The sequence below is a fragment of the Vidua chalybeata genome, chromosome 2 (assembly GCF_026979565.1).
Source record: "Vidua chalybeata isolate OUT-0048 chromosome 2, bVidCha1 merged haplotype, whole genome shotgun sequence".
In the NCBI taxonomy this organism is placed as follows: Eukaryota; Metazoa; Chordata; class Aves; order Passeriformes; family Viduidae; genus Vidua; species Vidua chalybeata.
Window position 1 is genome coordinate 84,815,722 of NC_071531.1, and position 24,739 is coordinate 84,840,460.

Genomic DNA, 24,739 nt, shown 5'->3' on the forward strand with positions numbered 1-24,739 from the left:
ACAGTGTATGGTCATGCCGGTGGGAGAGTTGCTTTCTCTGCTAATTATAAAAAATAGTAGAACAGACATTTTTCTTAAGGAGTTTTCAAAACTTCTAGATTCATCATGAACAGTTTCAGATTCATAAAAATTCATATATACATAAATATATGTATACATACTCAAGAAAAATTCCATCAAATAAAGATATGGGGTTATAATGAAAAAAGTTTAGGCTTAGTCAATTTGAGGAATGATTCAGATGGTAAGAGACACACCAAACTCTAATTGTTTAAATTGGCAAATTTTTAGACATCTAAAGAGACTGCCTTCTATTGGCACATCTGCCTTTTTCGACATCAGCTACCAAAGATAGCTGAGACAGAACTGATTTCAGTTTCCTTTATATTCTATATGGGCAAATATCAACATTTCTCTTATTAGGAGAGAATTTGCTGAATCCTGAACAAAAATACCAGGTGGGTAGAACTGTATCTGATGTGAACGAGCCTAATCTCAGTCCCTAATAAAATATAGTAGTATGCAGTATTCATATTAAGTGTCTTTATAGCACTTCCCAGGTGACTGGGTTGAGGGACTACTGGACAGTGTTATAAATCCCACTCTGTCAAGAGCCAGAGTTTTCTTCCCAAAGAAATCGAAGACCAATGGGTGAGACTAGGTTGCAAAGTTTGTCTTAGTTTTTCATCCTCTGCCCATAAGTCATTATTCTTTTATTTTTTAATGGGATGTGCAGTGCACAGCTTCGGAAGGATGGGTAGAAAACTTTGTCTGCAAGTGAAGTGCCAGGTGATGAGACATTCATTTGAAATGTGGAGGGGAGAGGATTCAGTGTCGCCATGGGCCGGCTCTCATTCATTTGTCCATTAGCTGCATATCTATTATGGGCATCTCAAGAGAGGGAGTTTAGACACCCATTTTTGGACATCTCACATAGGTTTAATATGCAGACAGCTGTTAAATATAACCTAGTCCCTAAACTAGTCCATTGACTTCATAATAAATGTAAGATACTGCTAATTTACTAATTAGCATGAAAAGTTCCATTCATTGAGTTGGACATGTAAGTTTTAGTTTTTGCACTGTTCAGACTCTAAAACAGATAAATCCCTTTTCTAACTGCCTGTTTATGTCAGATGTGTCCCAATTTAAGTGGTTAATTTCACAGGTCCTCTGAGGAGAGAAAGGAAAATGTGTTATTTTTCCACCAAAAAAAAAAGGTAAAAAACTTTTTGAGACTTAGAACAACTTAGATTTATTAAAATGTATTCTAAGTATTAAGTTGAACCCTGGAATTGAATCTCTAAGACCTAACACCCCATTTGGAATAGAAATTAGACAGTCTGGCACCTAAAACCCAAGAGTCCCACCACAGTAGGTATCACACACATCATCTTACTCACAATATATTGGTCTATATTTTTAACAAGGCCACTGATAGGGATATTCCACCTACAGACAACTGGTTAAAGCACCCCAATAAAAAGTGGGATATATAAAAGAAAACACTTTCCTGAGCACAAGAGCTCATTCAGTCCTAGGACAATGACTTGGCTATAGTGATTAGGTGAGGAAGTTCTCTTAGAAGGTACCTCTTTGGAAACAGTTGTCCTTACGAGGACAGGTATGTTAAGTAAGATCCAATAATGGAACTGTGACTTTTTTTCTAAATTAGTAAAACTATTTCTAATCATAATTAAGTTTCTGAACTTAATTTTTCAGCCAGTGTCAGAAGAGTTTCAGAGTGGAGAAGGATTTGGATATATTGTAGCCTTCAGACCCAATGGAACGCGTGGGTGGAAGGAAAAAATGGTGACATCTTCAGATGCCTCAAAATTCATCTACAGAGATGAAAGTGTCCCACCGCTGACACCTTTTGAGGTGAAAGTTGGTGTTTACAACAACAAAGGAGATGGTCCCTTCAGCCCTATTGTGGTCATCTGCTCAGCTGAAGGAGGTCAGTTCAACATGAAGTTAAATCATGAAGTTAAATTGCATTTTGTGAACTATATTAAGCCTTTTATATATAATGCATGCTCTTTTTAAACACTTTTTAAACCTTTAATTACAATTTCTTTGCAGATGTGCTAAGTAACATTAAACAGGTTTTGCAGAGGAGGAAGTGAACTAATTTGCCAAGCTTACCTAGAAGAAAATTACAAAGGTTAGGAATCCACTTCAAGCCATATCAGTCATAATAAAACAAAAAAACAAAACAAAACAAAACAAACAAACAAAAAAACCAAACCAAACCAAACCAAAAAACAAAAAAAAAAAAAAAACCAAAAAAAAAAAAAAACCAAAAAAAAAACCAAAAAAAAACCAAAAAAAACCCCAAACAAACAAAAAAAGCCATGAAGCTTTATCCTTTATATGAAATCATTAGCCTTATTTTTAATTCTTTGCTCTAACACTGAGCAAAGAAAGGATGCTATTTTCTAATGTTTCTGAGATTCATGATCCTTTTTTTGATTGGTTAATCAGACAACAGCTCAAAAAATAAATAAATTCACTTATGAACGTTCATTTCCTAGTTAATGCACAGAAATAAATTTTGTTTTAATTATTTTTTCATTAGTAGAAAGTTCTGACTTTGCATTAATGTCCCAGTCTTCAATGTGAATTATAGGAATAGCTCCCAAAAAACAAATAAAAAATATTTCTTGAAAATTTATATTGAGAATTGCTATAAATTCTAAACAGCATTTTGTGGAGCAGAAAACAACCAAACAGAAACAACTAAAAAACATTAATTGGTACTAGTAAAAGAAGTTGCTCTGTTTTGAAAGGACCCAGTGTATGGAAATTCCCACGCACAAAAAAGGCAAATAAATGTTATCCACAAGAATATTTTCAGAAGCTCCATTATTGAAATTTACAACTACCAGTTTTTCTTTTCTATACTATCTTGAGTTATTCCACTGTCTCCTATTAAGAGAGAAAAATTAGCAGAGTCCTAGTGCAGATGAGAGGAATTTCATACTCTCTCTATGAAAAAGTAATGTGAAGATAATAATATTTCGTGTAAAGCTGGAAAACATTAAATGTTATTTCATATTAACCCACAATAAATCTATAACTTTGGAACCATGACGTAGCAGACACTGTCTACCATTATTCTCTCACAGTAATTACAAAGATTGGAGCTGCTGTTTTTTGCTAAAACTAGTCCCAGTAACTTGGTTTCTTCCACTTTCTGAATCATGATTATGAAGTAGTCATATTTTTATAAAAACAATTACATTTTAAAATGTAAAAATTGCACAGTACATGTTGAAAAATGTACAGTTGACTTTCCTGTTCCTCAATGAAAATTGATACTGTGAGGCCAATTGTGTTTATAATTTTTAATAATTTCATACTCTAAGCAGAAAGTTCTTTGCAAATAAAGTTTTGCAAAGGAAGGGAGACAAACACTTCATTTTGTTTAGCAGCAAAAGCTATTTTAACAGAAGCTGAATGCTGAATTGTAATAATGATACCTGTGCTTGTTATTTGGACAAGACTGGAAATAGAATAATTATTAATATATAAACGTTTTTGTCTATCAGTTATTTTAAAATATGAGCTTGAAAAAGGTCTTAATAGAATAGTAGAATTAACTTTCTCTAGAAACCAGCTTTTCTGATTTTAATTCAGTAACTTGAAAGTATCTATCCATTATAGCTTTGCTAATTCAGTCTCTGTATGTGTCTGTACATGAGGAATTCTATGGGCCTAAATATTTTACAAGACATATTTCAGGAGAAATATGGGATGCTGTGACATTATAGTACAAAATTAATTTATAAAAAGCTTTCCTCCAGAAAAAAAAACAAGGTAATTTACTGAGAATTAAAAGGAGTAAGGAAACAGTTTATTACAGCTAAATTCTGGGCAATATGAAGGTTGAGGACAATAGACATTGTAGTTTGCTATGAAAATGAGGAACTGCTTTGGAAAGAGGTATGGACTGTCATGCCTAGAGAGCTAAACAATGGAAGGTACAATTTTTCAAGGATTTCTACTGAACAGTAGATATTAAATAACAATTGACAGTACGATGTATTATGGTCCTAGGGGTGATCCAGCAAAGCCTTAGCTTACTTGCTTTTCATCACAGATCCAATTCTTTCAACAAACATCTAGAGAAAACAATAGGATGCAATTATTAAAAATTAAGGTTTGATGTTGCATATTACAAGTTTTCCCACATCTACAAATGGATATACAATTGTTTAATGACACAACAAATTTGTCTAAGAAAGTCTAAATCATGTTGCCTTTGCTAAGCACACTGGAAAAAAACATTTTCAAGGGACAGATTCTGAACCATGAAGAAATCTCGTATTAAGAAGGAATGCATCTCCTTTTTCTGACTATGACAGCACATTGTATGATTCACATTCAGAGCCCTATGGTAGTGGCTCTGAGTTGTTCTTAACCAAGCAACTTGGCAGGTGGTGTTGAGTAAGGTGTTCCCTCAGTGAACACAACAGACTGCCCTCCGATTGCATAAAGTGATTCTGTCTGGGGCAAAAGGCTTAAAACATTGCCTTTGAAGTATAAGAACTCAGAAATTTGATGAAAACACTGAGCACTTTTTCAGAAGTAAATGGAGTGGCTAAACTTTTTCTCTCTATTAAGTCAGATAATATAATAGAATCATAGAATGAGTTGGAAGGGACCTTAAATATTATCAATTTTAACACACTGCTGTGGGCAGAGGACCTTCCACTAACCAAGTTGCTCAAAGTCCCATCCAGCCTGGCCTCAAACACTTTCAGGGATGTGGCATTCACATCTTCTTTGGGCAACTTGTTCCAGGGTCGCACTAACCTCACAGGAATTAATTTCTTTCTAACAACTAATCTAAATCTCTCCTCTTTTAGTTTAAATCCATTTCCCCTTGTCCTGTTACTATGTGCCAGTATAAAGTATCTCTGCCTTTTTTATAAGCTTCCTTTAAGTACTGAAAGACTACTAGACAGTCTTACTGGGGCCTTCTCCAGGCTGAACAACCCCAACTCTCTCAGCCTGTCTTCATAGGAGAGGTGCTCCAGCCCTCTGATCAACTTCATGTCCTTCCTCTGGACCTGCTAAAGCAGGTCCAAGTCTTTCTTGTGATGAAGACGCCGGAGCTGGATGCAGTACTGCAGGTGGGGTCTCAGCAGAGCAGAACAGAGCAGAGGGGCAGAGTCCCTTCCCTTGCTCTGCTGCCCACAGTGCTTTGGATGCAGCACAGGATGTAGTTGGTTTTATGCGCTGTGAGTGCATACTCCTGGCTCATGTCCAGCTTTTCATCCGTGACAACTCACAAGGTCCTCTCTTTATGGCTGCTCTCAATTAGTTCTTCTCGCACTCAGTGTTTAATGCCCCAAATGAGGTGCAGAACCTTGTACTTGGCCTTGTTAAACTTCATGAGGTTCCCACAGGCTTCTTTCTATAGCTGGCCCAGGTCTTTCTGGATGGCATCCACTCCTTCAGGTGTGTCCAGCTGCAGCACTCAGCTTGCTGTTATCTGCAAACTTGCTGAGGGTGCCCCTGATCTCACTGTCCATGTCACTGATAAAGATATTGAAGAGCACTGGTACCAAGGCAGAGCCCTGATGGACACCACTTGTCACCAGCCTCCACCTGGACATAGATTCAACAGATATTTAGAAGACAGAATTACACCAATGGTCACTAAAACATGAACAACAGTGGTGACCGCAAGTTGAAGAGGCAAGAAAGTCTACCTGGTCATAGATACTTTAAGACCTTTTCCTCCTTCACCAGTCTTTTGACTTTATAAAAATCACCACCAGAATATAGTTAATGGGAAAGACTGTCCAGGAGCTAAAAGTGCAGATGAATGTAATGGAAGAATAGAGAATAGAATGGAGAATCAGTTAAAAAGGTTGTACAAAACTAGACATATAACCCATGGAGAAAAGAAAAGCAAATATATGTGTGACTCTTTAGAAAAGGTGTCTTAATTCAATAGGAAAGTTTGAAGGAGAAGCCTTTCCTGGAAAACTTAGGAAAGGAAATAAAGCACGTACTCAGAGAGAAAAGAAGAAAATAGAGGTCACATGTTAAAAGGGATGATGGGAGCCAGGAAGCAGTTTTTAAGAGGGAATGAGGATGTTGCTCAGAAGATGCAGGATAGAAAAAAAGATGCACAATTACCTCAATAAGAAGGCAGAACAAAAAGAGACAGTAGACATTTCCAGCAGCATGGAAGGATGAGCCTGAACCTTACATGAAGGAAAACTTTAGTAACAGAAAGAGACATGAGGGCACGGCAAATTAGGCTACCTGCCAGGAGAAAGGTTGCAGTGTGCAGGCCTGAGGCTGAAAAGGATCATGAACAGAACAGAGAGAAATCTTCTGACCATACTTTCTGTCAGGAAGATAAGGTAGCAGATTCTTGCTAGAAAATACTGAAACAACACTGAAATTCAGTGCAGGTACAGATTATTTTTATCCACAGAAGAAAAAAAAAATTGTAAAGGCACTAGACACTGAAAATAAAGCAATGAACAAAAACAATGTTAGCACTGTTTGTTACAATGTAAACATTTATGCATTCTCTTTATTGATGACTACATTCCACCTAAATACTGAGGTATAAGAATTCCAAGATTGCTAATACAAGCTTTCAGTATCAGGGAAAACCATATGCAATCTCTGTGTGGATTTAATTCACTGGAAAATGAAAACTGGGGAAATCACAAATATAGCAATGAAGAAGGAAATACAAGTGTGAAGGTATGGTGGCAAGAAGATGGAAAAGGCTGTGCTAATAACAGTGATGGCCAGGCTGGCTTTCTTTAACAAACATGGCTAAACAAACTATGAGCTACATAGGAAAGACAAAATAAAAGTAAGAAGTTGGATGTCATAACATGCTGATGATGTGATAATGTATCAGCAAATACAAAATCAATGTTTGGATAAAACAGAATAACCTTGGGTTCCATGTAATTTTGGAAAAGGACAATTATAAAAGCTGGAAGTCAAGCTAGAGGTCAATTGCTGATTTCCCTGATCACTTTGGATGCTGAGAAAGACATTTTTAATTGTTGAAAAATATTAAAGAATGCTGTTATTTATCAGAGAATTTAGTTGTTCAGAGTAGTTTGGATAGTAAAAACTAATTAGTAAAGACTAATGACCTTGTGTTCTGGCTGTGCTGATTAGCAGATTCTTTATCCAGTACTGACTAAATGAGAAGAAATAACGGTACAATAGCCTTGTTCTGATGAATAATTAAGACACTAAAGAAAAGCTGATCATAACAAATAACAGTGGAACACGTCATCATTAAAAAGCAGGAAATTATTTTATTAACTGGAATTAACTGTTGAAACTAAAGATAGAAGTGTTTTGGAATGTCTCTAAGCAAAACATTTAACAGATATTTGAAGTTTATACAGCAAGAAATGGTACAATTCTGAGACAAGTCATTAAATCAGAGGATCTATAGATGTACCCTCTAAAAGATATTCAGAATAAGTAAAAAACATACATAATACAATCCAAGTAATGAAAAGGATAAAAATAACACAAGTATAGACAAAAAATTAAGGTTCATTTTTTTTTAAAGTTGGGAAAGTATATAAGACATGAAAAATTGAAGTAAGGAATTGATGTTAAATATAATCAAGGAATGGAAAGCAATACTAAAAAACTTTATCATTTATTTTAAATAAATAAGATTATATAGACAGGATAGCTAATAAGAACGTGAAAGTGAAAATTTCTATTTCTGTTGTGAAAATTTCTGGTATTGCCAATTGTCAGAAATTCAACCCTTTCCAAATTAAACAATGCAGAATTTGATATTCAAATGCACCATAAATAAAATTTAATCTGTTTTTCTACTCAGGGAGATAAGATAGAAATTACACATAAGACAGACTCAAATGTTTTAATTTACATCAGGGCATTACTCTGATAAAACTACCACGTCCTGGGGCAGCACAAATTGCCCAGAGTCAACAGGGATGGTGCCAACAGCATAATGCCACAGATAGCTGTATGTCCGTGCTCAGGGAGGTGCCTTGTCTCTCTGTCCCTATTTAGTTTACAGGTATAGATGCAGCCTAAAAGCACAAGGATAAATATGAATTAGAGTACTCTACCAGATGGAAATAGATGAGAATATAAAAGGAAATAGAAACAAGTTTCTGGGAACCCAACTAGTTTCAACATGAGTTAGGCCTTTTATAAAGGGTTTTTGTGATAATGATTGTCATAATGGGTGATACAGGATCAGTTCTGTTCATTTCAGTATCTAATTTCTCCTTCAGGCATTGACAGAATTATCTCCACAACAATTGAAAGATCTATAATTTTGATAAAGTGAGTAGTGAATACTACTAAAAACTCCTATATAGGAAATAGAAATCCCTGAGCAATACAGGATAAAGCCTGAAGACTCTCACACTCACTGTTTAAAACCTCCTGAGGGACCCTTCTGTATGCACTTCTGTAATACATACAAGATGCAATGATACTGCACAGAGCTTTTGTTCTTGCTTTGTATGAATTTGTGGTAATTCATTGAGCCAATGGAGATCCAGAGCTCTCAGTTATCTGAAAGTCAAAGGACCATATGAAAGCCATTGCAATTTTGTTTCTCCATATTTAGACAAATAAATTACTATTTTCTTTTCATTCAGAGGAAATAATATGCAATTACACACCTTTGAATCCAGCCTCAATTTCTTTTATTAAAGTCTAAAATTCTTGAGGTCCTGTGATTCATTTCATAGCTAAAGATGAGTTACTTGGGGTTTAGGTGAACCTGGAAACTAATTGGCAGATTAGCTGTAAACTACAGAGGGTTATTTCCTGATTCTTCCAGATTATCTGTCTGGAGAGATCCCGTGAAAGCTCAGCTAGAGCTGTCTCCAATGACATTTTAAGGAATGAAATCACAATCCTGACATGCAGGAGTTTATTAAGCGCTCCTCTGATCAATGGCACTAACCCCATGGGAAGCAGATGTGCAATCAATATAATGGGCACACCCCCCACTCACATGCTGAGGGTAACTATGTCTGCCATGTCACTTGATGGAAACGAACCATTTGTGTTCATGAAGATGGCAACACTCCTCTGATAAATTCTTTGTGGAATAAGGCAGCTCCTTATTCCCAGGTGACACTCCACTGTGTAATAAATCTGGGTTATTCCACAGGGAAGAGAGAGTCACATCAGGATGTACACTGCGAGAAAGTGTGCAGGAGAGCATCATTACAGGAGAAGGTTTCAGAATTTCTATCCAACAAGAAAGAGTACTTCAGCACTACATAAAAAATATTCAGGGCAGAGGTCTTCACTTATAGCTCATTCCAATGCTCTTCTAATTTTTCTTCTGTTTTAAAGTCTTCTGCAAAGACACTGGTCAGAGAGAAGGTGAAATAGAAAGGACTTGTGGAAAAGTGAGAATTACGGTCTGTCCTGGAAACAGTAATCTTGTTTCTTCTATTGTGGAAATTAGATCTTTTTTTCCATTTTGAGCACAAAATTCTCGAGAAAGTTATATATCCTGCAGACAGACATTTCACTGTAGATCTAGTGGAGTCCCCCATTTCTCAGAAATGGAAAAAGCTCACTGAAGGTTGTCTGATTTGCTAGATAGTCCATGTGGCTATTTCTAGCAATGAAGCAAATGCTACCATTTTCTTTACCTACAGGTTGATAGAAGAGGGATGAATTTTCCTGATTTTCATTCTGATATATCTCTTGTGGATTTTTCCACATAGAGGCATTATCAGAGAAATAGATCCTGGCTGAAATCCCAAGATCTCAGCAATGAAGAACTGCCTGCAGTCATAATGCAATTGCTCAGACTGAGGTTCTTCAAATAAGAGCTCGAATTTTGAATAAGACTGTTTTGTTGAAATCCTTTTTGGAATCAAAATAAGAACTGAACAGATACGAAGTATCTGATTGAATAGTCCTGACTGAGGCTCTGTTTCACAGAAGAATTAAAACAACATAAATTTGAGTAGGCTCTTGAACTTGTTTTTTAAGGTAGATCATGTGGAAATCCTTAAGGATTAATATTTCAGGAAAACAGATCAGCTTATAGTCATGAACAGGTACAACACACTGAGGGCTAGTAACTGATTCTTTTCTTTACTTTCCAGTGTCAAAATTCAGGATTCCCTGTCTGAACATTAGCAATGAAATTAGTGTAAATCCATGTCCTGCCATTTTACAGCCATCCCAAAGACCTACATATTGATCATGTTTCTTTAAAGTGTGATTGCAGCACAGGGAAAGACAGTGTTTCATGGACATTGCTCACAGCCTTATGAGAATTTGCTGTACTGCATCTTTAATTCAAACAGGGAATATTAAAGAGACTATTAAAGATGGCCTTTTTTCTTTCTTGAGGAAGTATGACCTTAGGTAGACACCTATAGGTTTAGCATAATAACAGGATCTGAAGAAAATAATATGATTATAACATCAGTGACCGTAAAAGAAAAAGCTAGTGAACCTATCGTTAGCTTAAGATACAGAGAACCTATGACATTGGAGTGAACCACAGACTGTATTATATCACCAGAAATTATATGGTCCTCATCATATCTGAATCAATAAAAAATGCTATTTAGTCTCCAAAAACTTTCAGACAGTCATCCTATATCTTATTCCCAAAAATATAATTTCTGCTGTTTTGCTGAACACTATTCTCAGTGTCTAATATCAATGAAACTGCAGTGAATTATTTCTGAATATGTGAGAAATACATTTTCTTCACATAATAAAAAAAAATCCAAACTATTTCTGCTCCATTTGTTGAAAACATTTTTTAAAAATATCAGAAAATATTCTATTTATACATTCAAGCAATGTATAAACCACTCCTACTGACTGCTATGAAGAGGAAATGATACCTGCATTTATAGAAAATGTAAAGTCTGCTAACCAACATTTTGTGTACATATCAAATTATTTATACCACTGCAATCTTTTCTGACAACAAGGTAATTGCTTCAATAATACAAAAACTAGAAAATAGCTTTTGCCACACAAATCTTAGTAGTACATAAAATAGAAAGCAGGATGTAACTGTTGAACAGAAAATCATATTGTGAGCAATATATTTCTTCATAATGCAATTCTTTCAGTATTGAATTCAAAAGATCATTTCTCTTATTCCTGAACATATTTTTTTATTCTTTATTACCTAAAGAGTTCCAAACATATTTTATACTTATTAGTAATGCTCATTGTTGGCAAACACCACTTCGTATCACATCAGAATTACTTATTTTCTTCAGATGTAAATTAAAAAAGAGATCAAAAAAGAATAACAAACATTAAAAGTCTGACATCAAAAGGGATGAACCATGTCAAAAATATTTGTAGGGCAACAGTGCTAGAAGAACATCTGCAGAGAAAGGACGATAGTTAATGAGTCAACACTGATACTAAGTATCTTACATATTAGGTGGTTTGATCACTGAGAAAAATATGTAATTTTATCTCAGGCTGTTCTGTAAGGAGACTGCTTTTCTGCAAACCCATTAAACAAGTCCCCAAAACCCCATTTTTCATAAAGCTCTTTGATGTGTCTCTCAGTGACATAAAACCAAGACCTCTGCCTGCCCTTCAGGAGCAGATCAACATATTAGAAATGTAATGAGGAACATTAGACCAAGGAAGAAATCATAGGTTCTGTGACTAGAGGTGAATGTGAATTCACATTTTTGCTAAGTGAACTACACCAGAAAGGTGGAGAAATGCCCTATTGTGTGCTGCACAGTATATGTAGAAGCCTTGCATCTACAGCTTGTCTTTAAGAAAGTTTTTAGTCATGCTTAGGTAATAAAGCAAAAGACCCACAAGATTTCCTTGACTCATGTGCCAGTCTCTTACAAGACAATTTTTGGACTCGTCACTCCCAGTGTACTGTAAGAGGTGATACAACTGAGTGGTGGGGTGCTCAGTAGCCTGTCATGGCAAATATCTGGGGACTTTTACCCAACTCCCCAACCACTGAAAGATGCTGGGCCTCTATAAAGCATTCATTGATGTGAAAGTACAAAGGCAAACATGCCTGTGACTACACTGTTAGGCAAGTGTGGTGTGTAAAGCATCCTATAGCTTCAGTGAGCATCCTGGCCATGCCTCAGCATCACCAAAGGGCACCCAGCCAGGCTGGAGGACAGAAAGGATTATCTGTTCCAGCTAATCAGGAGATCAGGACTGCAGAGTGTTTTACAAATAGCATGGAGATAGAAACAACAACATAGGGCCAATGGAAACAAACACAGGTAATCAGAGGGACGGACATTAGGTCTTGGTGCCTTTATAAAAATGCGCACCCAAGGCCTAAAACAGTAAATGCTCCACAGCAGAGAGAAGGTCGTACATCCCAAACACCGGTGCCTGTGACTTTGAGGATATAATAACATAGTCTTATAAAAAGAATCTTTCACATAGCATTTCACTACAATGCTGGGTATCACTTCCTACTCAGTATTGCCCCAGGGCAGGACTGACTGAGCACCCCAGCAAGGCATTGCTCATCCTGAGCTGACAGAATGGCACTAAGAAGCCACAAATCGAATGAATGCTCCGTATACAGCTGCAGTTAGGGCTGTGAAAGGGGTGTGTGGAGGCAGGGGACACATATACAAATATTAAAGCTGTTTAAAAAAATCAGACAAGAGATTCTGTCACAGTTTGCTGCACCCATCATCAGTGATGAGATATTGATGTAGCATGACACAAATAAAGAAATACAACAATAATAATCTCTTCATCTTGTTCAGTTTTTCATGTTCCCCCTAAGTGTCATACCTTCTTGTGAGTATTAAGGTAGCATAAAGGAAGTAAATGACAGTTTCAGATGAAGTGTTTTTGATAAATACAAGCTGTTACAGTGGAGGTTTATTGTTTCAATTTTTCTTAATACAGAACCCACTGCTGCTCCCATCGATGTCAAAGCTACGAGTTTATCTGTATCAGAGATTCTTGTTGCGTGGAAACATATTAAAGAAAGTCTAGGAAGACCACAGGGATTCGAGGTATGAACACAGAATATCATAATGAGAAGTCTTGTTGCTTTTGAGAGTGTTGCATTCTGTTAACATGTGCAGTAGTGAAACTTCAATAGGAATTTTTCTCGTTTTAGTCTACATACCACTGTCTGTGGAACAACAGTCACAGCTGTAGCACCAGAACATTTTTTATTTATTTGTGCTTGGAAACTGTTCAACACCAGTTCTTGTAAGAACTCTTTGTCACTTCAGAAAGAGCTGAAAGAACTGCAAGTGACCCAGCATGCATCATTCACAGGCTGGGGAAAATTAGGTATTGACTGTCTCCAGCTCTAAGAGACCAGTTCAAACTTGTTATTTACTGACAGCAATCAGGACAGAGAAAGGAGAGAGCCTCTGCATCCATGTACTCTCATCCCACAGTGGCCGAGGGACATCTGCTGGGCAGACCGTAACAACAGGATGTCAGCAGGGAAGCAGCAGCTGCACAATCCATAAATAAAGTGCTGCTTAGAGACAGCCCTTCCTGACTTGGGAGAGTGAACCCACCCTGTCAAGGGACCTCCTTGCACTTTTGGATACAGTTTACAATCCAAACTTCCAGGAACAGATCAGATCTATTAGCACACCTGTCTATTCTTTTGGGCTACCACCACAATCCACCCGACTTTGTGGATCAGGCTGTGCTGATCCTCATTAAATAGTCCAGCTAAACCAAATTAACAGATTTTGGGATGCAGGCTATTTGTCTTGCTTTAGACCTTTGTCTGAATGAGTGCTGACTCATTCCTGATTTTCTACAGTAACATTGAAAAGAGAGTAAACATGTAGGTCTAAGGTAGGCACCAATCATGCATGTGGGTGCATGCATATCAAAAGATAACTTGTGATCTACTAGCATAGGGTGTCTCCCTGGTAGCATGTCTGGGCAACTACAGGAGCTGGCGGCTGTCACTGATAGCCTTAGGAAGGAAATGTAGGTGTCTGGGCAGCACCAGAGTCAGCACCTTCTCCAGCTCAGCCTCTGGCTGGCCAGCCACAACCAGGACAACATTTATCTCATATCTCAGATGCAGCCTGTTAATATTTTTATACCTGTTTCTGTAGCCTGTTGATATATTGGATAGCAATATTTCTATTAATATCTAGCACCTTGCAAATGGGCTGTGACTTTGGCATGTCCCCTCAGGTCTAGCATTTGTTTAGGTCTTGCTCCATCTACGTCTGCATGCTGAACTCTGCTAACCCTGTCAGTTTTCTTTCATTGTTCTTTTCTCCCACTTCTTTCTTATATTAAATATATAATGAATATTCTATTCCTTTGCACATAGCTTGCCTCATGCAGCAAAAGTTATATTTGACCATTTTACCTTTAAATCTGATATTTATAAAGAGAACAAAACTGTATCTGATAGAGATGATATTCATCTTGCAAATGCTAGTCCTCTCCATGTTGAAGTGTTCCACTTGTTAGTAAGCCAACTTCAATCTTGAGACCAGTCTTTTATCATCTGAAATAACTTACTTGCTGCAACCTGTCTTTTTTCTTTTCAGAAAGGTGTCTGGTTTGGTTTTTTTTTTCTCAGCTATCTTAACATATTTTAAATTATACCTACTGTTTTCACTCTTATCCTCATTCCATCGATCAAAAGAATTCTCAAAATGTTCTATTAACTTTGCATTACATATTTTAAAATAAAAAATAGATTTTCTTTCTAAAATTGAAATTTATTTCCCTAGAAGCTTATCCTTTCATAATGTGAATGGATTTTTGCATTTACTTGTTTGTCACATAGCACTTCCCTTAGCTCTACAGGTGTGTCCTAGCAATAGATGGCTGTTACAGGTAGGACAGTGGGCTTGCTTTGTGTCAGAGGTGGTCTTCTGTATTTGGAATGTGCTCTGACCTTTGGAGTTTGGCATACTCTGACCCAAACAGTAATACTTGACAGCTCTACATCTCTCACAGATTTCTCAGGTACAAATCTGAAAATGCCCATTAATACAGGAGAAGTTACTAACAGTGAACCTTATTAATAATTTGGCTACTCACTCTGCTGTACACCAATTTTAGGATTATGGCATGAAGATTACAGAGTAAATATTTCAAGCCAAGGACCTGCAATTGACCTAACAAAAAAAAATGAAATATAAAGAAAATTTCACTGCTCCCTTTCACCTCCTCCCATGCAGGAATTAGAAGAGCCTTCTAAGTACTAATAATTTTTAAGGTACTACCTTTATCTGGGGAGATAAGGGTGTTTTTTCCTCCCCATCCTACCAATCCCCAACCCGCTCTTTCTGTCTCTGTTCATTTAGCCAGAATTCCTCTGCCTACTTTCTGACAGACAAATTTTCCATGGAGTAATTTACTCCCCTCCATCCTTACAGGAATGATTACAATCTGAGCAGCACTTACTCAGTATATATAAATGTTGCTGTTCTGCACAATTCAGCAGGTGAGAATAGCTTCTTAGGATGGTATTACTAGATCTTTTAAATTCCATTTTTGTGAAGGATTTCATCAAAAAGGAGGTAATGATTTATAGGATCAGTACAGTGAGTCAGTGTATTATAATATTCACTTAAGTACACTAGATCCACACTATCAGACCAATTTTCCTAACATACTGACAGTTTGCCTTTAAAGCATCCCCACAGTGCAAAAAGGAAAGGAGTCTGTGTAGGAAGACACTGGGGCTAAAATCCACCCTCCACAAAAAAAAAAAAAAAACCAGAAGTACAGAACAGTTTTATGTTTTCCATATTATTTACTTTCTTAAGAGTCTCTTTCACTTGTTGGGAAAACTCTCAATTTCAAAACTGATTCTGAAAGCTCATCATTTGTTCAGTGCAGTGGAAAACAAAGCCTTAGTACTCCCTTATCCACAAACAGCAAATAATAGATAATGCACAGAAATCCAGTAATTTTGATAAAAGGATGAATTAGCTTTTTTCAGTTTTTCATTTCTTTCCTAACATAGAATTATTATGGGACACAAGTAAAAAGCTGCCTTCAGTTCAATCTGCATGCAAAACAATCTGACTAGCCATTCTGCTTTCATGTCTCAATTCGTATTCTGGCTGTGGTCATGATAGCAGTGACAACTTCCTACACAGTCTTCACATTTCTGGCCTTTTGGCAACAGCATTATAGAAGGGGCAGCTATCTTCTTAAGACTTGAATGTCTGGGCTTTAATCAACCAAAGTTACAGAATATTTACTAAATGTGGACAAGTTCACGGTGACCCACTTTCACTCTGGCCCCGCTTGCACTTTGTACTAAGGAGTAATGAAAGGCAAAGGAACTTGTCCAATTTCACATTGTCATCCTTGAAAGGCAATGTTAACTGTTATGTCACATGAGTTTTATTCAAGGTTTGCTGCCCTCATTTGCATCTTCCAAAGCACATATTATTCCTGCCTTCAGTACAGGTTTGTCAGCTGTCCGCCCAACCTTACTAAATATATGCCAGCTACAGTCTGATAAAGTAGAAGCAGCTCAAAAACTTTGTTAGAATTGTGGAAAAAATATAGTGTGTTGTTCATACTTATTGTTTGGAATCTATAAACTGAAGGTTATAAAATCTATTTGAGCCTGAGGCAATATTTTCTTTTTCGTTCACTACTGGTAAGGAAGGAAAACAGAAAGAATTACTCACTGGAAGAAAAGATATTTTGGGTTTCTTTTTTCTTTTCCAGAAAGACAAGGCTAATACTTAAGTATTACTGAAAAAGCTCATGTGTTTTTTGCTGGAGTTCCTCTAAGGGATAGGAGTTTGATTAATACAATCAAAATATCAACTTGAAGCAAACAAATAAATAAAATCAAAAAATTAAAAAAAAAATAGAAGATAAAAAAAAATCTTGAGTGCCATTTTCAGAGAGGATTATTTGACATAATAACTTGGTTTATTGTCTTATTTATTTAATAAAACCTTATTATGGCATTACAAAGTGAATTGCTCAATATTTTGTTGTTTTTCAGTTGCACTTTATCTATTTTTATGATGGAATGGATAATTTTATCTACATGATACTGGATCTTTTTTCTTTTAATTTAGTGAAATACACCTTGAGGTAATTTAGAAAGAGCATATGAATATTTTAACCACAGCCTAGAAAAGCAAGACAGAAATTCTACTTAATTTAGACTCTCACTTGATATGTTTAATTTGTAGCTTTAATTTTCTGTGGTCAACAGGAAGAATATTCAGCCAGTAACTCTGACTTTACTACAATAATGAAGATGACCTGCAATTAGATCAGATGAACCTATGACAGGACTGTATAACCTAGAAACCATCTTAGAGAAAAGAGTAGTATCATTTAAGATACCTTTTAACTTAAAATTTCAAGGAAGTGGTCTGCAAGTATCAGAGGTAGAAGAATTTTAGACAGAAATTATTTTTTTACCAAGATTTACTTTAACTATTGCTTAACCCATGATCAGAGCAAAGTAGGTTGCTCCTCTCCAGCTCAAACGGATGGATCTCTGGAAATCAGGTATCAAAGTTTACTATTATTTGGCTAAAAACAACAGAAAGTCCAGAGAAAATGTAAAATTTCACAAACAAGAATGCATTAAACAGACAAAATGCTTTCTTCCCCCCTTTTTCTTTCAGTTTTCAAATATGGACTACTTTTTTATGATTTATGCTTCATGCTTCATGCTATTATTATCAATATTCAATGTTATCAAAACAGGTTACTATGAAAACCTGTTCTATGTTATAGATCCCTTCTGAGAAGTTTAAATTAAAGTTACAGAAAATAAGATTTTAAAAAGAACCAGCAAACGCAGAGAAGTGTAAATAAACAAACCCTCTATTTTAAGATACGTCTCTCACTTTTAGACATCTGAAGTACCTCCATTTCAGTTCAAATCAGTGTAAATCCCCACACCATCTACCTCAGTCAACAGTCATTGGAATTTCTTTGTTTTATAACTACTTCTTTTATTTCCTTTGGTCATCAACGAATGTGTTATGTGTTGATGTTAGTATGCGTTACCACAAAAGAAAAAAAAAAAAAAAAAAGAGATCAAAGTTAATTCATGAACATTTCATTAGCATGAGACATGATGTGTCCTGTGAATAAACACAGCTACTTGTAATTTTGCTCCTGGCTTTCTAGAAAAAGGAGAAAAAATTCAGTTTCATTTCCACCCCTGTTAATGTTCACCTGTGTAAGCTTAGTCAACTCCCTTTTCCTTTCTGACCCTTTTCTTGTTGGATCTCCAGCAGACTGCAGGGTCTGGATGATAGGGTCTCCAAGACACATGTTCCCCCTCACTGCCTGTTCATACAGTGTTCAATACTGTGCGGTTCTCACCATTTGTACATCGAATTTGTTAAGATGCATCACGAGTAAAATGAATCTGACTGATCAAGAGATAATAAGCATTGTAGATTCAATAGTAGGATGTGAATAAACGGTTTTTCATTCCTTTTTCTTTTCAAGAAAAGAAAACTGACTATGAATAGGTGTTATTTCAGATATCAGTAGCTTTGGTCAAGTATTCATCCAGCAAAATACCTCAGTGAATCACACGTTTTTTCAGAACAAGTGGTGACTGCAGTTAGATTTGTGAACTGAGCTGTAACTGATCTAAGAATTAAAGCAACAGCTTTTTTACATGAGATAATGCAGGCACACACAAAAAAGACAAATACTTGAATTTTACAGTTGAAAGAGCAGACTGTGAGCTGACACAAATATACCCTCAATCAAAGTTAACAGAGCACTTTTCTCAAGTAAATATAGGACCTCAAATGTATATTTTTGCAACCAGATCTTTTTTTCTGGCAGTCCTAATGCAATTAGAAAAGGTCAGCATCGTGCTCATCGGTCTTATTTTCCTGTGAACCCCTTGGGGTTTTTTTGGTTCACTATTTCCTGGAAGACATTCTCAAGAGTTCTGTCTTGTCCATGACCTCTTTTCTCAGAGGAAAAATTATCCCAATACAATGTAAATAACTTATTAAGAAATAACCAGCTTCACACAAATGGTCAAAATGTGGAAGAAAAGCAAGTAGGTCTCAGCATGAATAAAAGTAAGCTGAGTATAGGTCTTTGAATGGCACGTTAGTGACATCTCCTGTTAGGCAAAATAGGGCCCCATGAGAATTGCCTTACTTGTGTAGCACACCTAGATAAATTTTCTCCACTTACACCCTGCAAGTGCTTGGTCCCTGAGAAAAAGGCTGGCCAGATTCTCAGTTCAGCTTTATAACTTCTTTGAGATTATGATAGATTTAAAGATATTAGAGAATAAGTATTAAGAACCACCAAAGATCATTTAGGGGTTCATTTTATGTCTGAAAAAGATAGGCATAAGCATACCATCAAAACTTCATTTACCAGAAACCTGTTTATATCCAAGAACTAAAACTGAATCCATTTCTTTCTTTTTCTTCTGTTAAGCTTTTTCAGATGATTAAAATATTTCCATCATTGCTCTATCATTGCCTATTCATTGGACTGATAAGAAATCTGGATCTGAGTTGCACCAGGCCAAGGGAATATTGCTCACAACACTTAACTGATGCAGTCAGAGTTTTCCAGGGTGAACGTAGGTATTCTGGTGACCTACCAGAGGATGAGTTCTCCTTGAATGTTGTCTTTCAATGATGAGCTCTCCCTGACAAAGTTCACCCTCTCCTCTTCTGTTTTACAGTAACCTCTTCCATGTGCTCCAGGTCACACCACAATATTCCATGTCTTGCCATTTTGGAAAAGAGAGCACTGAATGGCTTGAGGTCAAGCTGCAAATCCCATATGCTTAAAGGGGTCTGATAATCAGAAAAAGACATAAATGGCAAAAATACCCTCCACAGGATAATAAGCACAAGCATCTGGCAGCATGAGCTTGCCAGGTGCCTATATCAATCCTTCATTTTGTTGCTTGTTGGCAGGTTGGTTACTGGAAGGACATGCAGCAGGAAGAAGCAGCAGAAAAGGTCAAAACAGAGGGAAATGAGTCATCCCTCCTCCTGACAGGATTAGAAGGAAACACATTATATCACCTAACAGTGAGGGCATACAATGCTGCAGGGTATGGACCACCTAGCACTGCTGTGCATGCAGCAACCAAGAAATCCCGTAAGTAATCTCAGTACCTTTGCTACAAGGAAGAAATCTGGGAGCAACCTCTGTCCCCTTGGTGTTCTATTTATTAAGAATGTATAATAATCAAGAATAATTTATTGCTTTGATGTTTAGACATAAATTCATATGACTTTGCATTCATAACAAAGGTTAATTTCCTAGAAAACAAGGCATTTTGTGCAAAGGGAGAGAAAAGAGCTCAAGTTCATAAGCTTTATGCAATTAATGGGGTGGATGGAATAAATACACTATAATCTACTAAGTTACACTCCTGACGAAAAAAAAATCATAAATTTTCCATCTGGAGTTGGAAGCCTGGTAACACTACCAGTTTTAAATATAAAGAGACTAAAATATTTTTCTTTTGTTTTTAAAGAAACTACCTATAAAAATATATGTGTGTACATGTTTTTTTTTTCCTTCTCAGCTCCCAGCCAAGCACCAGGCAATATTATGTGGATACAGGATGGCTCACATGTGTCTCTTGGGTGGGAGCCAGTCAGACCTCTAGCTAATGAATCTGATGTAATGGGATACAAGGTTAGTGCTTCCCCTTCCTTGCTCACCCTTCTCTTCCAAGAAATTGCTCCTCTTCTTTGTTGGCTTTTTTCCCTTTCTTGTTCCCCTGTGCAAGTGAAGCATTCTCTATAAACTGTCTCCAAACAGCTCTCACTGTGAGAAGCAATAAATAAAATTAAAATGAGAGACATGTCCCAACATATTTTTGTGTTGTGATTTTCAAATACCAAACTCTATCTGACTCCCCTCTATCTCAGGGGGTCAGTCCATCCTCTCTGAGTCAGCAGTGGCTATTAATAATACCAGACTGCAATGAAATTCCTAATAACTCTTCAATTCAACTGTGTTTGCAGTAGGATTTGGAGAAAGGCAGAATAATGACATATCTTTAATTTACATTAAAATTAATATTTTTTTGAAGCAGAAACACAAGTACTTCAGTTTGTTTTGTGATCATGTTAGTGATGGTCAACAGCACTGATGGTAACCTCTGGAATTTAAAGTTTCGAAGTTTTAAAGATTAAAATCCAATTAACATTTAAATAACAAGTCATAAAATCAGAATTCACTGCAATACCTTAAATAAATACCGAATGATTTCAGTGTTTTTAGAGAAGTGTGGAGTCTGGGTTTTTTCAGAGCCCACATCAAATCATTTCGATGGACTACAATCTCATATCTCCTCTGATACATCAGGAAATATCACTGAGAAAGTATAAAATGGTTCAAATAACCAAAAACTGTTCTAACCTTTATCAAAATAGTTGATATTCTGAAATAGTAGAATTGACTTCTTTGGTTTTTCACACCTCTCTGACCTTTTCAATTTTCTCTGGAAGCAGAAACTCTTATGCAGAAATACTGAAAAGACAGCTACGTGCTGACTTGCTTTCCTCCCACACACCATAAATTTGTATTGAGTTTCACAGGAAATGCAGGGACAGACCTGATCTGTTGTCAGTGGATTTAGCCAGCTAGGGTAAACACAATAAATACATTATTCAGGCTATTTTCCTTACATTTGAAGTTGAGTTCTTGATCCAAAAATGTGAATATCAACATGAAATTTGGGATAAGAATTTGACCCAAATCGAACTCAAAATACATTTTGAAATTTTGGAGATAAAGTTGTGCGACACCTAATGCTGAAGAGAGTAAATCCTCTGTCTTTGCTCTAGGTCATAATCTATGTGCTTTCACATTCATGAATCTCTATAATATTTTGCTATTATTGTTTTGAAGCCACTACAGGAAGGGAAGAGTAAAAGCAAAGTCTATTCAAATACGATGTCAAGAAATCCCTAATGAAAGCATGAAACTGTTATCATTGCAGTGATTGTGCTATCTACACTAAATGTCTGGCACAGAGCTTGAATGACCACTGTGACCACTATCTACTTTATCCACCACAGGTGTTATTTCGGCAAGAGGGCCAGAGCAATAGCCAAGTTATAGAAACACAGAAAACCTCTGCAGTGGTACTTCTTCCTGATGTTGGGGTCTACATCATTGAGGTCTGTGCAGTCAGTGAAGGAGGGGACGGTACTGCAAGTCCCCAGATCAGAGTTCCATCTTTTTCAGGTAAGATTACACTTATATTTGAAAGCATGGTGATTATAGCAATGCTCATTAACTCTTATTCTCTACCAGAAAAAACAATGTTCTCACAATTCTTTAGCTATTAAATAAAAGCATTGGTCTGAGTCTTTAGTTCTTTAGAAACAAAGGTATTTAGTGACACATGGGATGTTTAAGATCATCTGAGGCAACCATGGGAGGCTGATGAACAAAGATGATTTATAGGAAACCTCTCCCTTTTGAGGATAACATCTAAAAACCTACCTGAGCTATAGATGCTTATATGTGCACTAGTGTCTGAAACAGCAATATAGTCAGCTGGGATGCGATCCATAGAGACTAGCAGTGGAGCCTTGACAGCAATTCAGCTAATCATCTGAATTTTAGTATTAAGACATGAGCACCTAAGGACATCTGCAATGTCCTAAGGCATCCCAAACAGAACTGGAAGATGGGGTGTGGGACTTAGGGGATACACACATCGTTCTGTACCACCAGCCAGAGGTGTACTATGTAACACAGCTTAAGTGTCTTGGATTTAGGTAGCTGACCTCAGTGTACATGCCTGCTTGAGAATAAGCTGAATTTCTCTGTAAATTCCAGTGACTCCCTTGCACAATTATTACTTTATTTAATTATTAACTTGTAGCAGTATTAAAGTGTTATCATTAGGTAAATTATGATGTCTAGCTGCTTTCTCCTCAGCTACTGTGATATGCTGAAAGAATTTAAAATATCAATATTACAAAGGTAAAAAAGGGATGGGAGGATTAGTGGCAAGAACAACAAAGAAATAACATAATCTTTGCCTAAACACAACAAGACATTTTAATTATGACCTTCTGATAACACTTTAAAATTTTATTAAATATTGTTCTTTGATCCTTAAGGTGCACTAACCAAAAGGTGTGACCCTGAAACTTCAATCTAGAACTACAATTTCAGCTCTAGTCTGGTCACAAACTGCAGTGCTATCATCAGAATGAAGAAGACACTAATCCCTACCCCATGGAATATTTATTTCATATATCATAATACTAGGCCACAAAGTCCTCCATCTAATTAGACTATGCATTTCACATTTGTTTCATTTAGGACAATTGCTGTCCAAAGAAACCCAGTCAGGTTCCCTTCCCATCTTGTTGCCACTACTAGCCCAGAGCACAGTTCCCCTTAGTATGGCCTTTTAAGAGAGTGCTGTGATCAAAAATCAACACTGCACTAATGGGCCAAAGACCACTTTTTCCTCTGGACAAGGCTAGGGATCAAGGACTAGCTTTCATTCCTTGTTCTTGAACAAAAATTTGTAACTCAGGGCAGCTTCTGCAGCTTAATGCTGTTTTGAAGATTAAGACGCAAAACCATATATCCTTTTGGAATTTCCTATTTGAATATGAGGATCCAGCAAGTTGCTGTAGGTATCATCATAAAATCCCATCTGTGCAGGGAGCCCATTTTGTGACTGCAGTTCTCATACAGTAATCCATTGCCTAAAAATTAGTCTTTTGCTGAGGGTAAAAGATATAAATTTGGGCAAAAGCTAATATCTAAATGTATTGAGGACCATTTGCATATTTTTTTTCTTTAATTACTTTGCTTTTCATTTCAGGAGGGAAAGTAACAAGTGCTCAGTCCACCTTACATGTGTTGTCTACTTCCTCATCCTCTGTAACACTGCTTTTGGCATTGATGGTACCTTTGACCTCATGGTGAAGGCTGCAGAATTTGTTGATGTTGTTATTTGTTTTCTTTAACTTGATGACACCAAGGGATGGAGTTTTATGTCTGTGGAGAAACTGAAAACTCAAGCTAATACTTAAAGACCCATCAAAATGCCTGTGCTGCACTTAGAGGAGTGTTGGAGACACGGTCGATAATTCATCAGGTTTTTATCTCTTCTTTATTTGTAAAAGTCCTCTGGGGAGGAGACCCTTCTTGGCCCAAAGATATGCAGATTGTATGTAATAAACATTTGTAAGCAAAGGTAATTTCTGTCATATGTATTTCCCTTTTTTAATATGTTCAAATTTGGTGAACCCAGTCATGCATCATCAGGTGTTTAAAGGGTGGTGTCTAGTGCAGTACACCTGTATGGTTTGGAGAAAAGAAATCTTTTTCTAAGTATAGAAAAAAGTTTGATACAGCTGGTTGCTCCTACTCACAAGGAAGAAAAACACATTTTATATACAAAGACCTCTGCAAAATTAAAGAATAACTTGTTCTGAAAATATATAATACATATACATTTAGGAAAAGGAATTGTCAATTAAATACTAGACAACTTACCCCAGAACATAGCAAAATGGAGCAGAAAATCCATTTATTTTATTACTAGGTAAATGGAAAATTATTAAATACAAGCTTAGGAGGAAACCAGTCAGTTTTTATCAAATACCACAAACTTTCATGTCCAATGGAATTTTCAGTAGAAAATAAGAAATCAATTCCTACTGCAGATGACAATGAAAATTCCACTGGGCATTTAAACATTATATACATTAAGCTACTAAGAGGAGAAATAAAGCAATGCAAGGAG

The 24,739-nt window shown here is 36.5% G+C and overlaps 1 protein-coding gene across 1 annotated transcript in view; it reads left to right on the forward strand.

The window, feature by feature from the left end:
• Window positions 1–24,152, forward strand: part of CNTN5 (contactin 5) — a 237,521-nt gene extending 213,369 nt beyond the window's left edge. Inside the window, exons 18-23 of the mRNA XM_053934769.1 lie at window positions 1,723–1,957; window positions 12,913–13,022; window positions 19,914–20,100; window positions 20,534–20,646; window positions 22,038–22,206; window positions 23,813–24,152. Coding sequence (XP_053790744.1) covers window positions 1,723–1,957; window positions 12,913–13,022; window positions 19,914–20,100; window positions 20,534–20,646; window positions 22,038–22,206; window positions 23,813–23,916 — 918 coding nt within the window. The 3' untranslated portion in view covers window positions 23,917–24,152. The remainder of the gene's footprint in view (window positions 1–1,722; window positions 1,958–12,912; window positions 13,023–19,913; window positions 20,101–20,533; window positions 20,647–22,037; window positions 22,207–23,812) is intronic.
• Window positions 24,153–24,739: the final 587 nt, after the last annotated feature.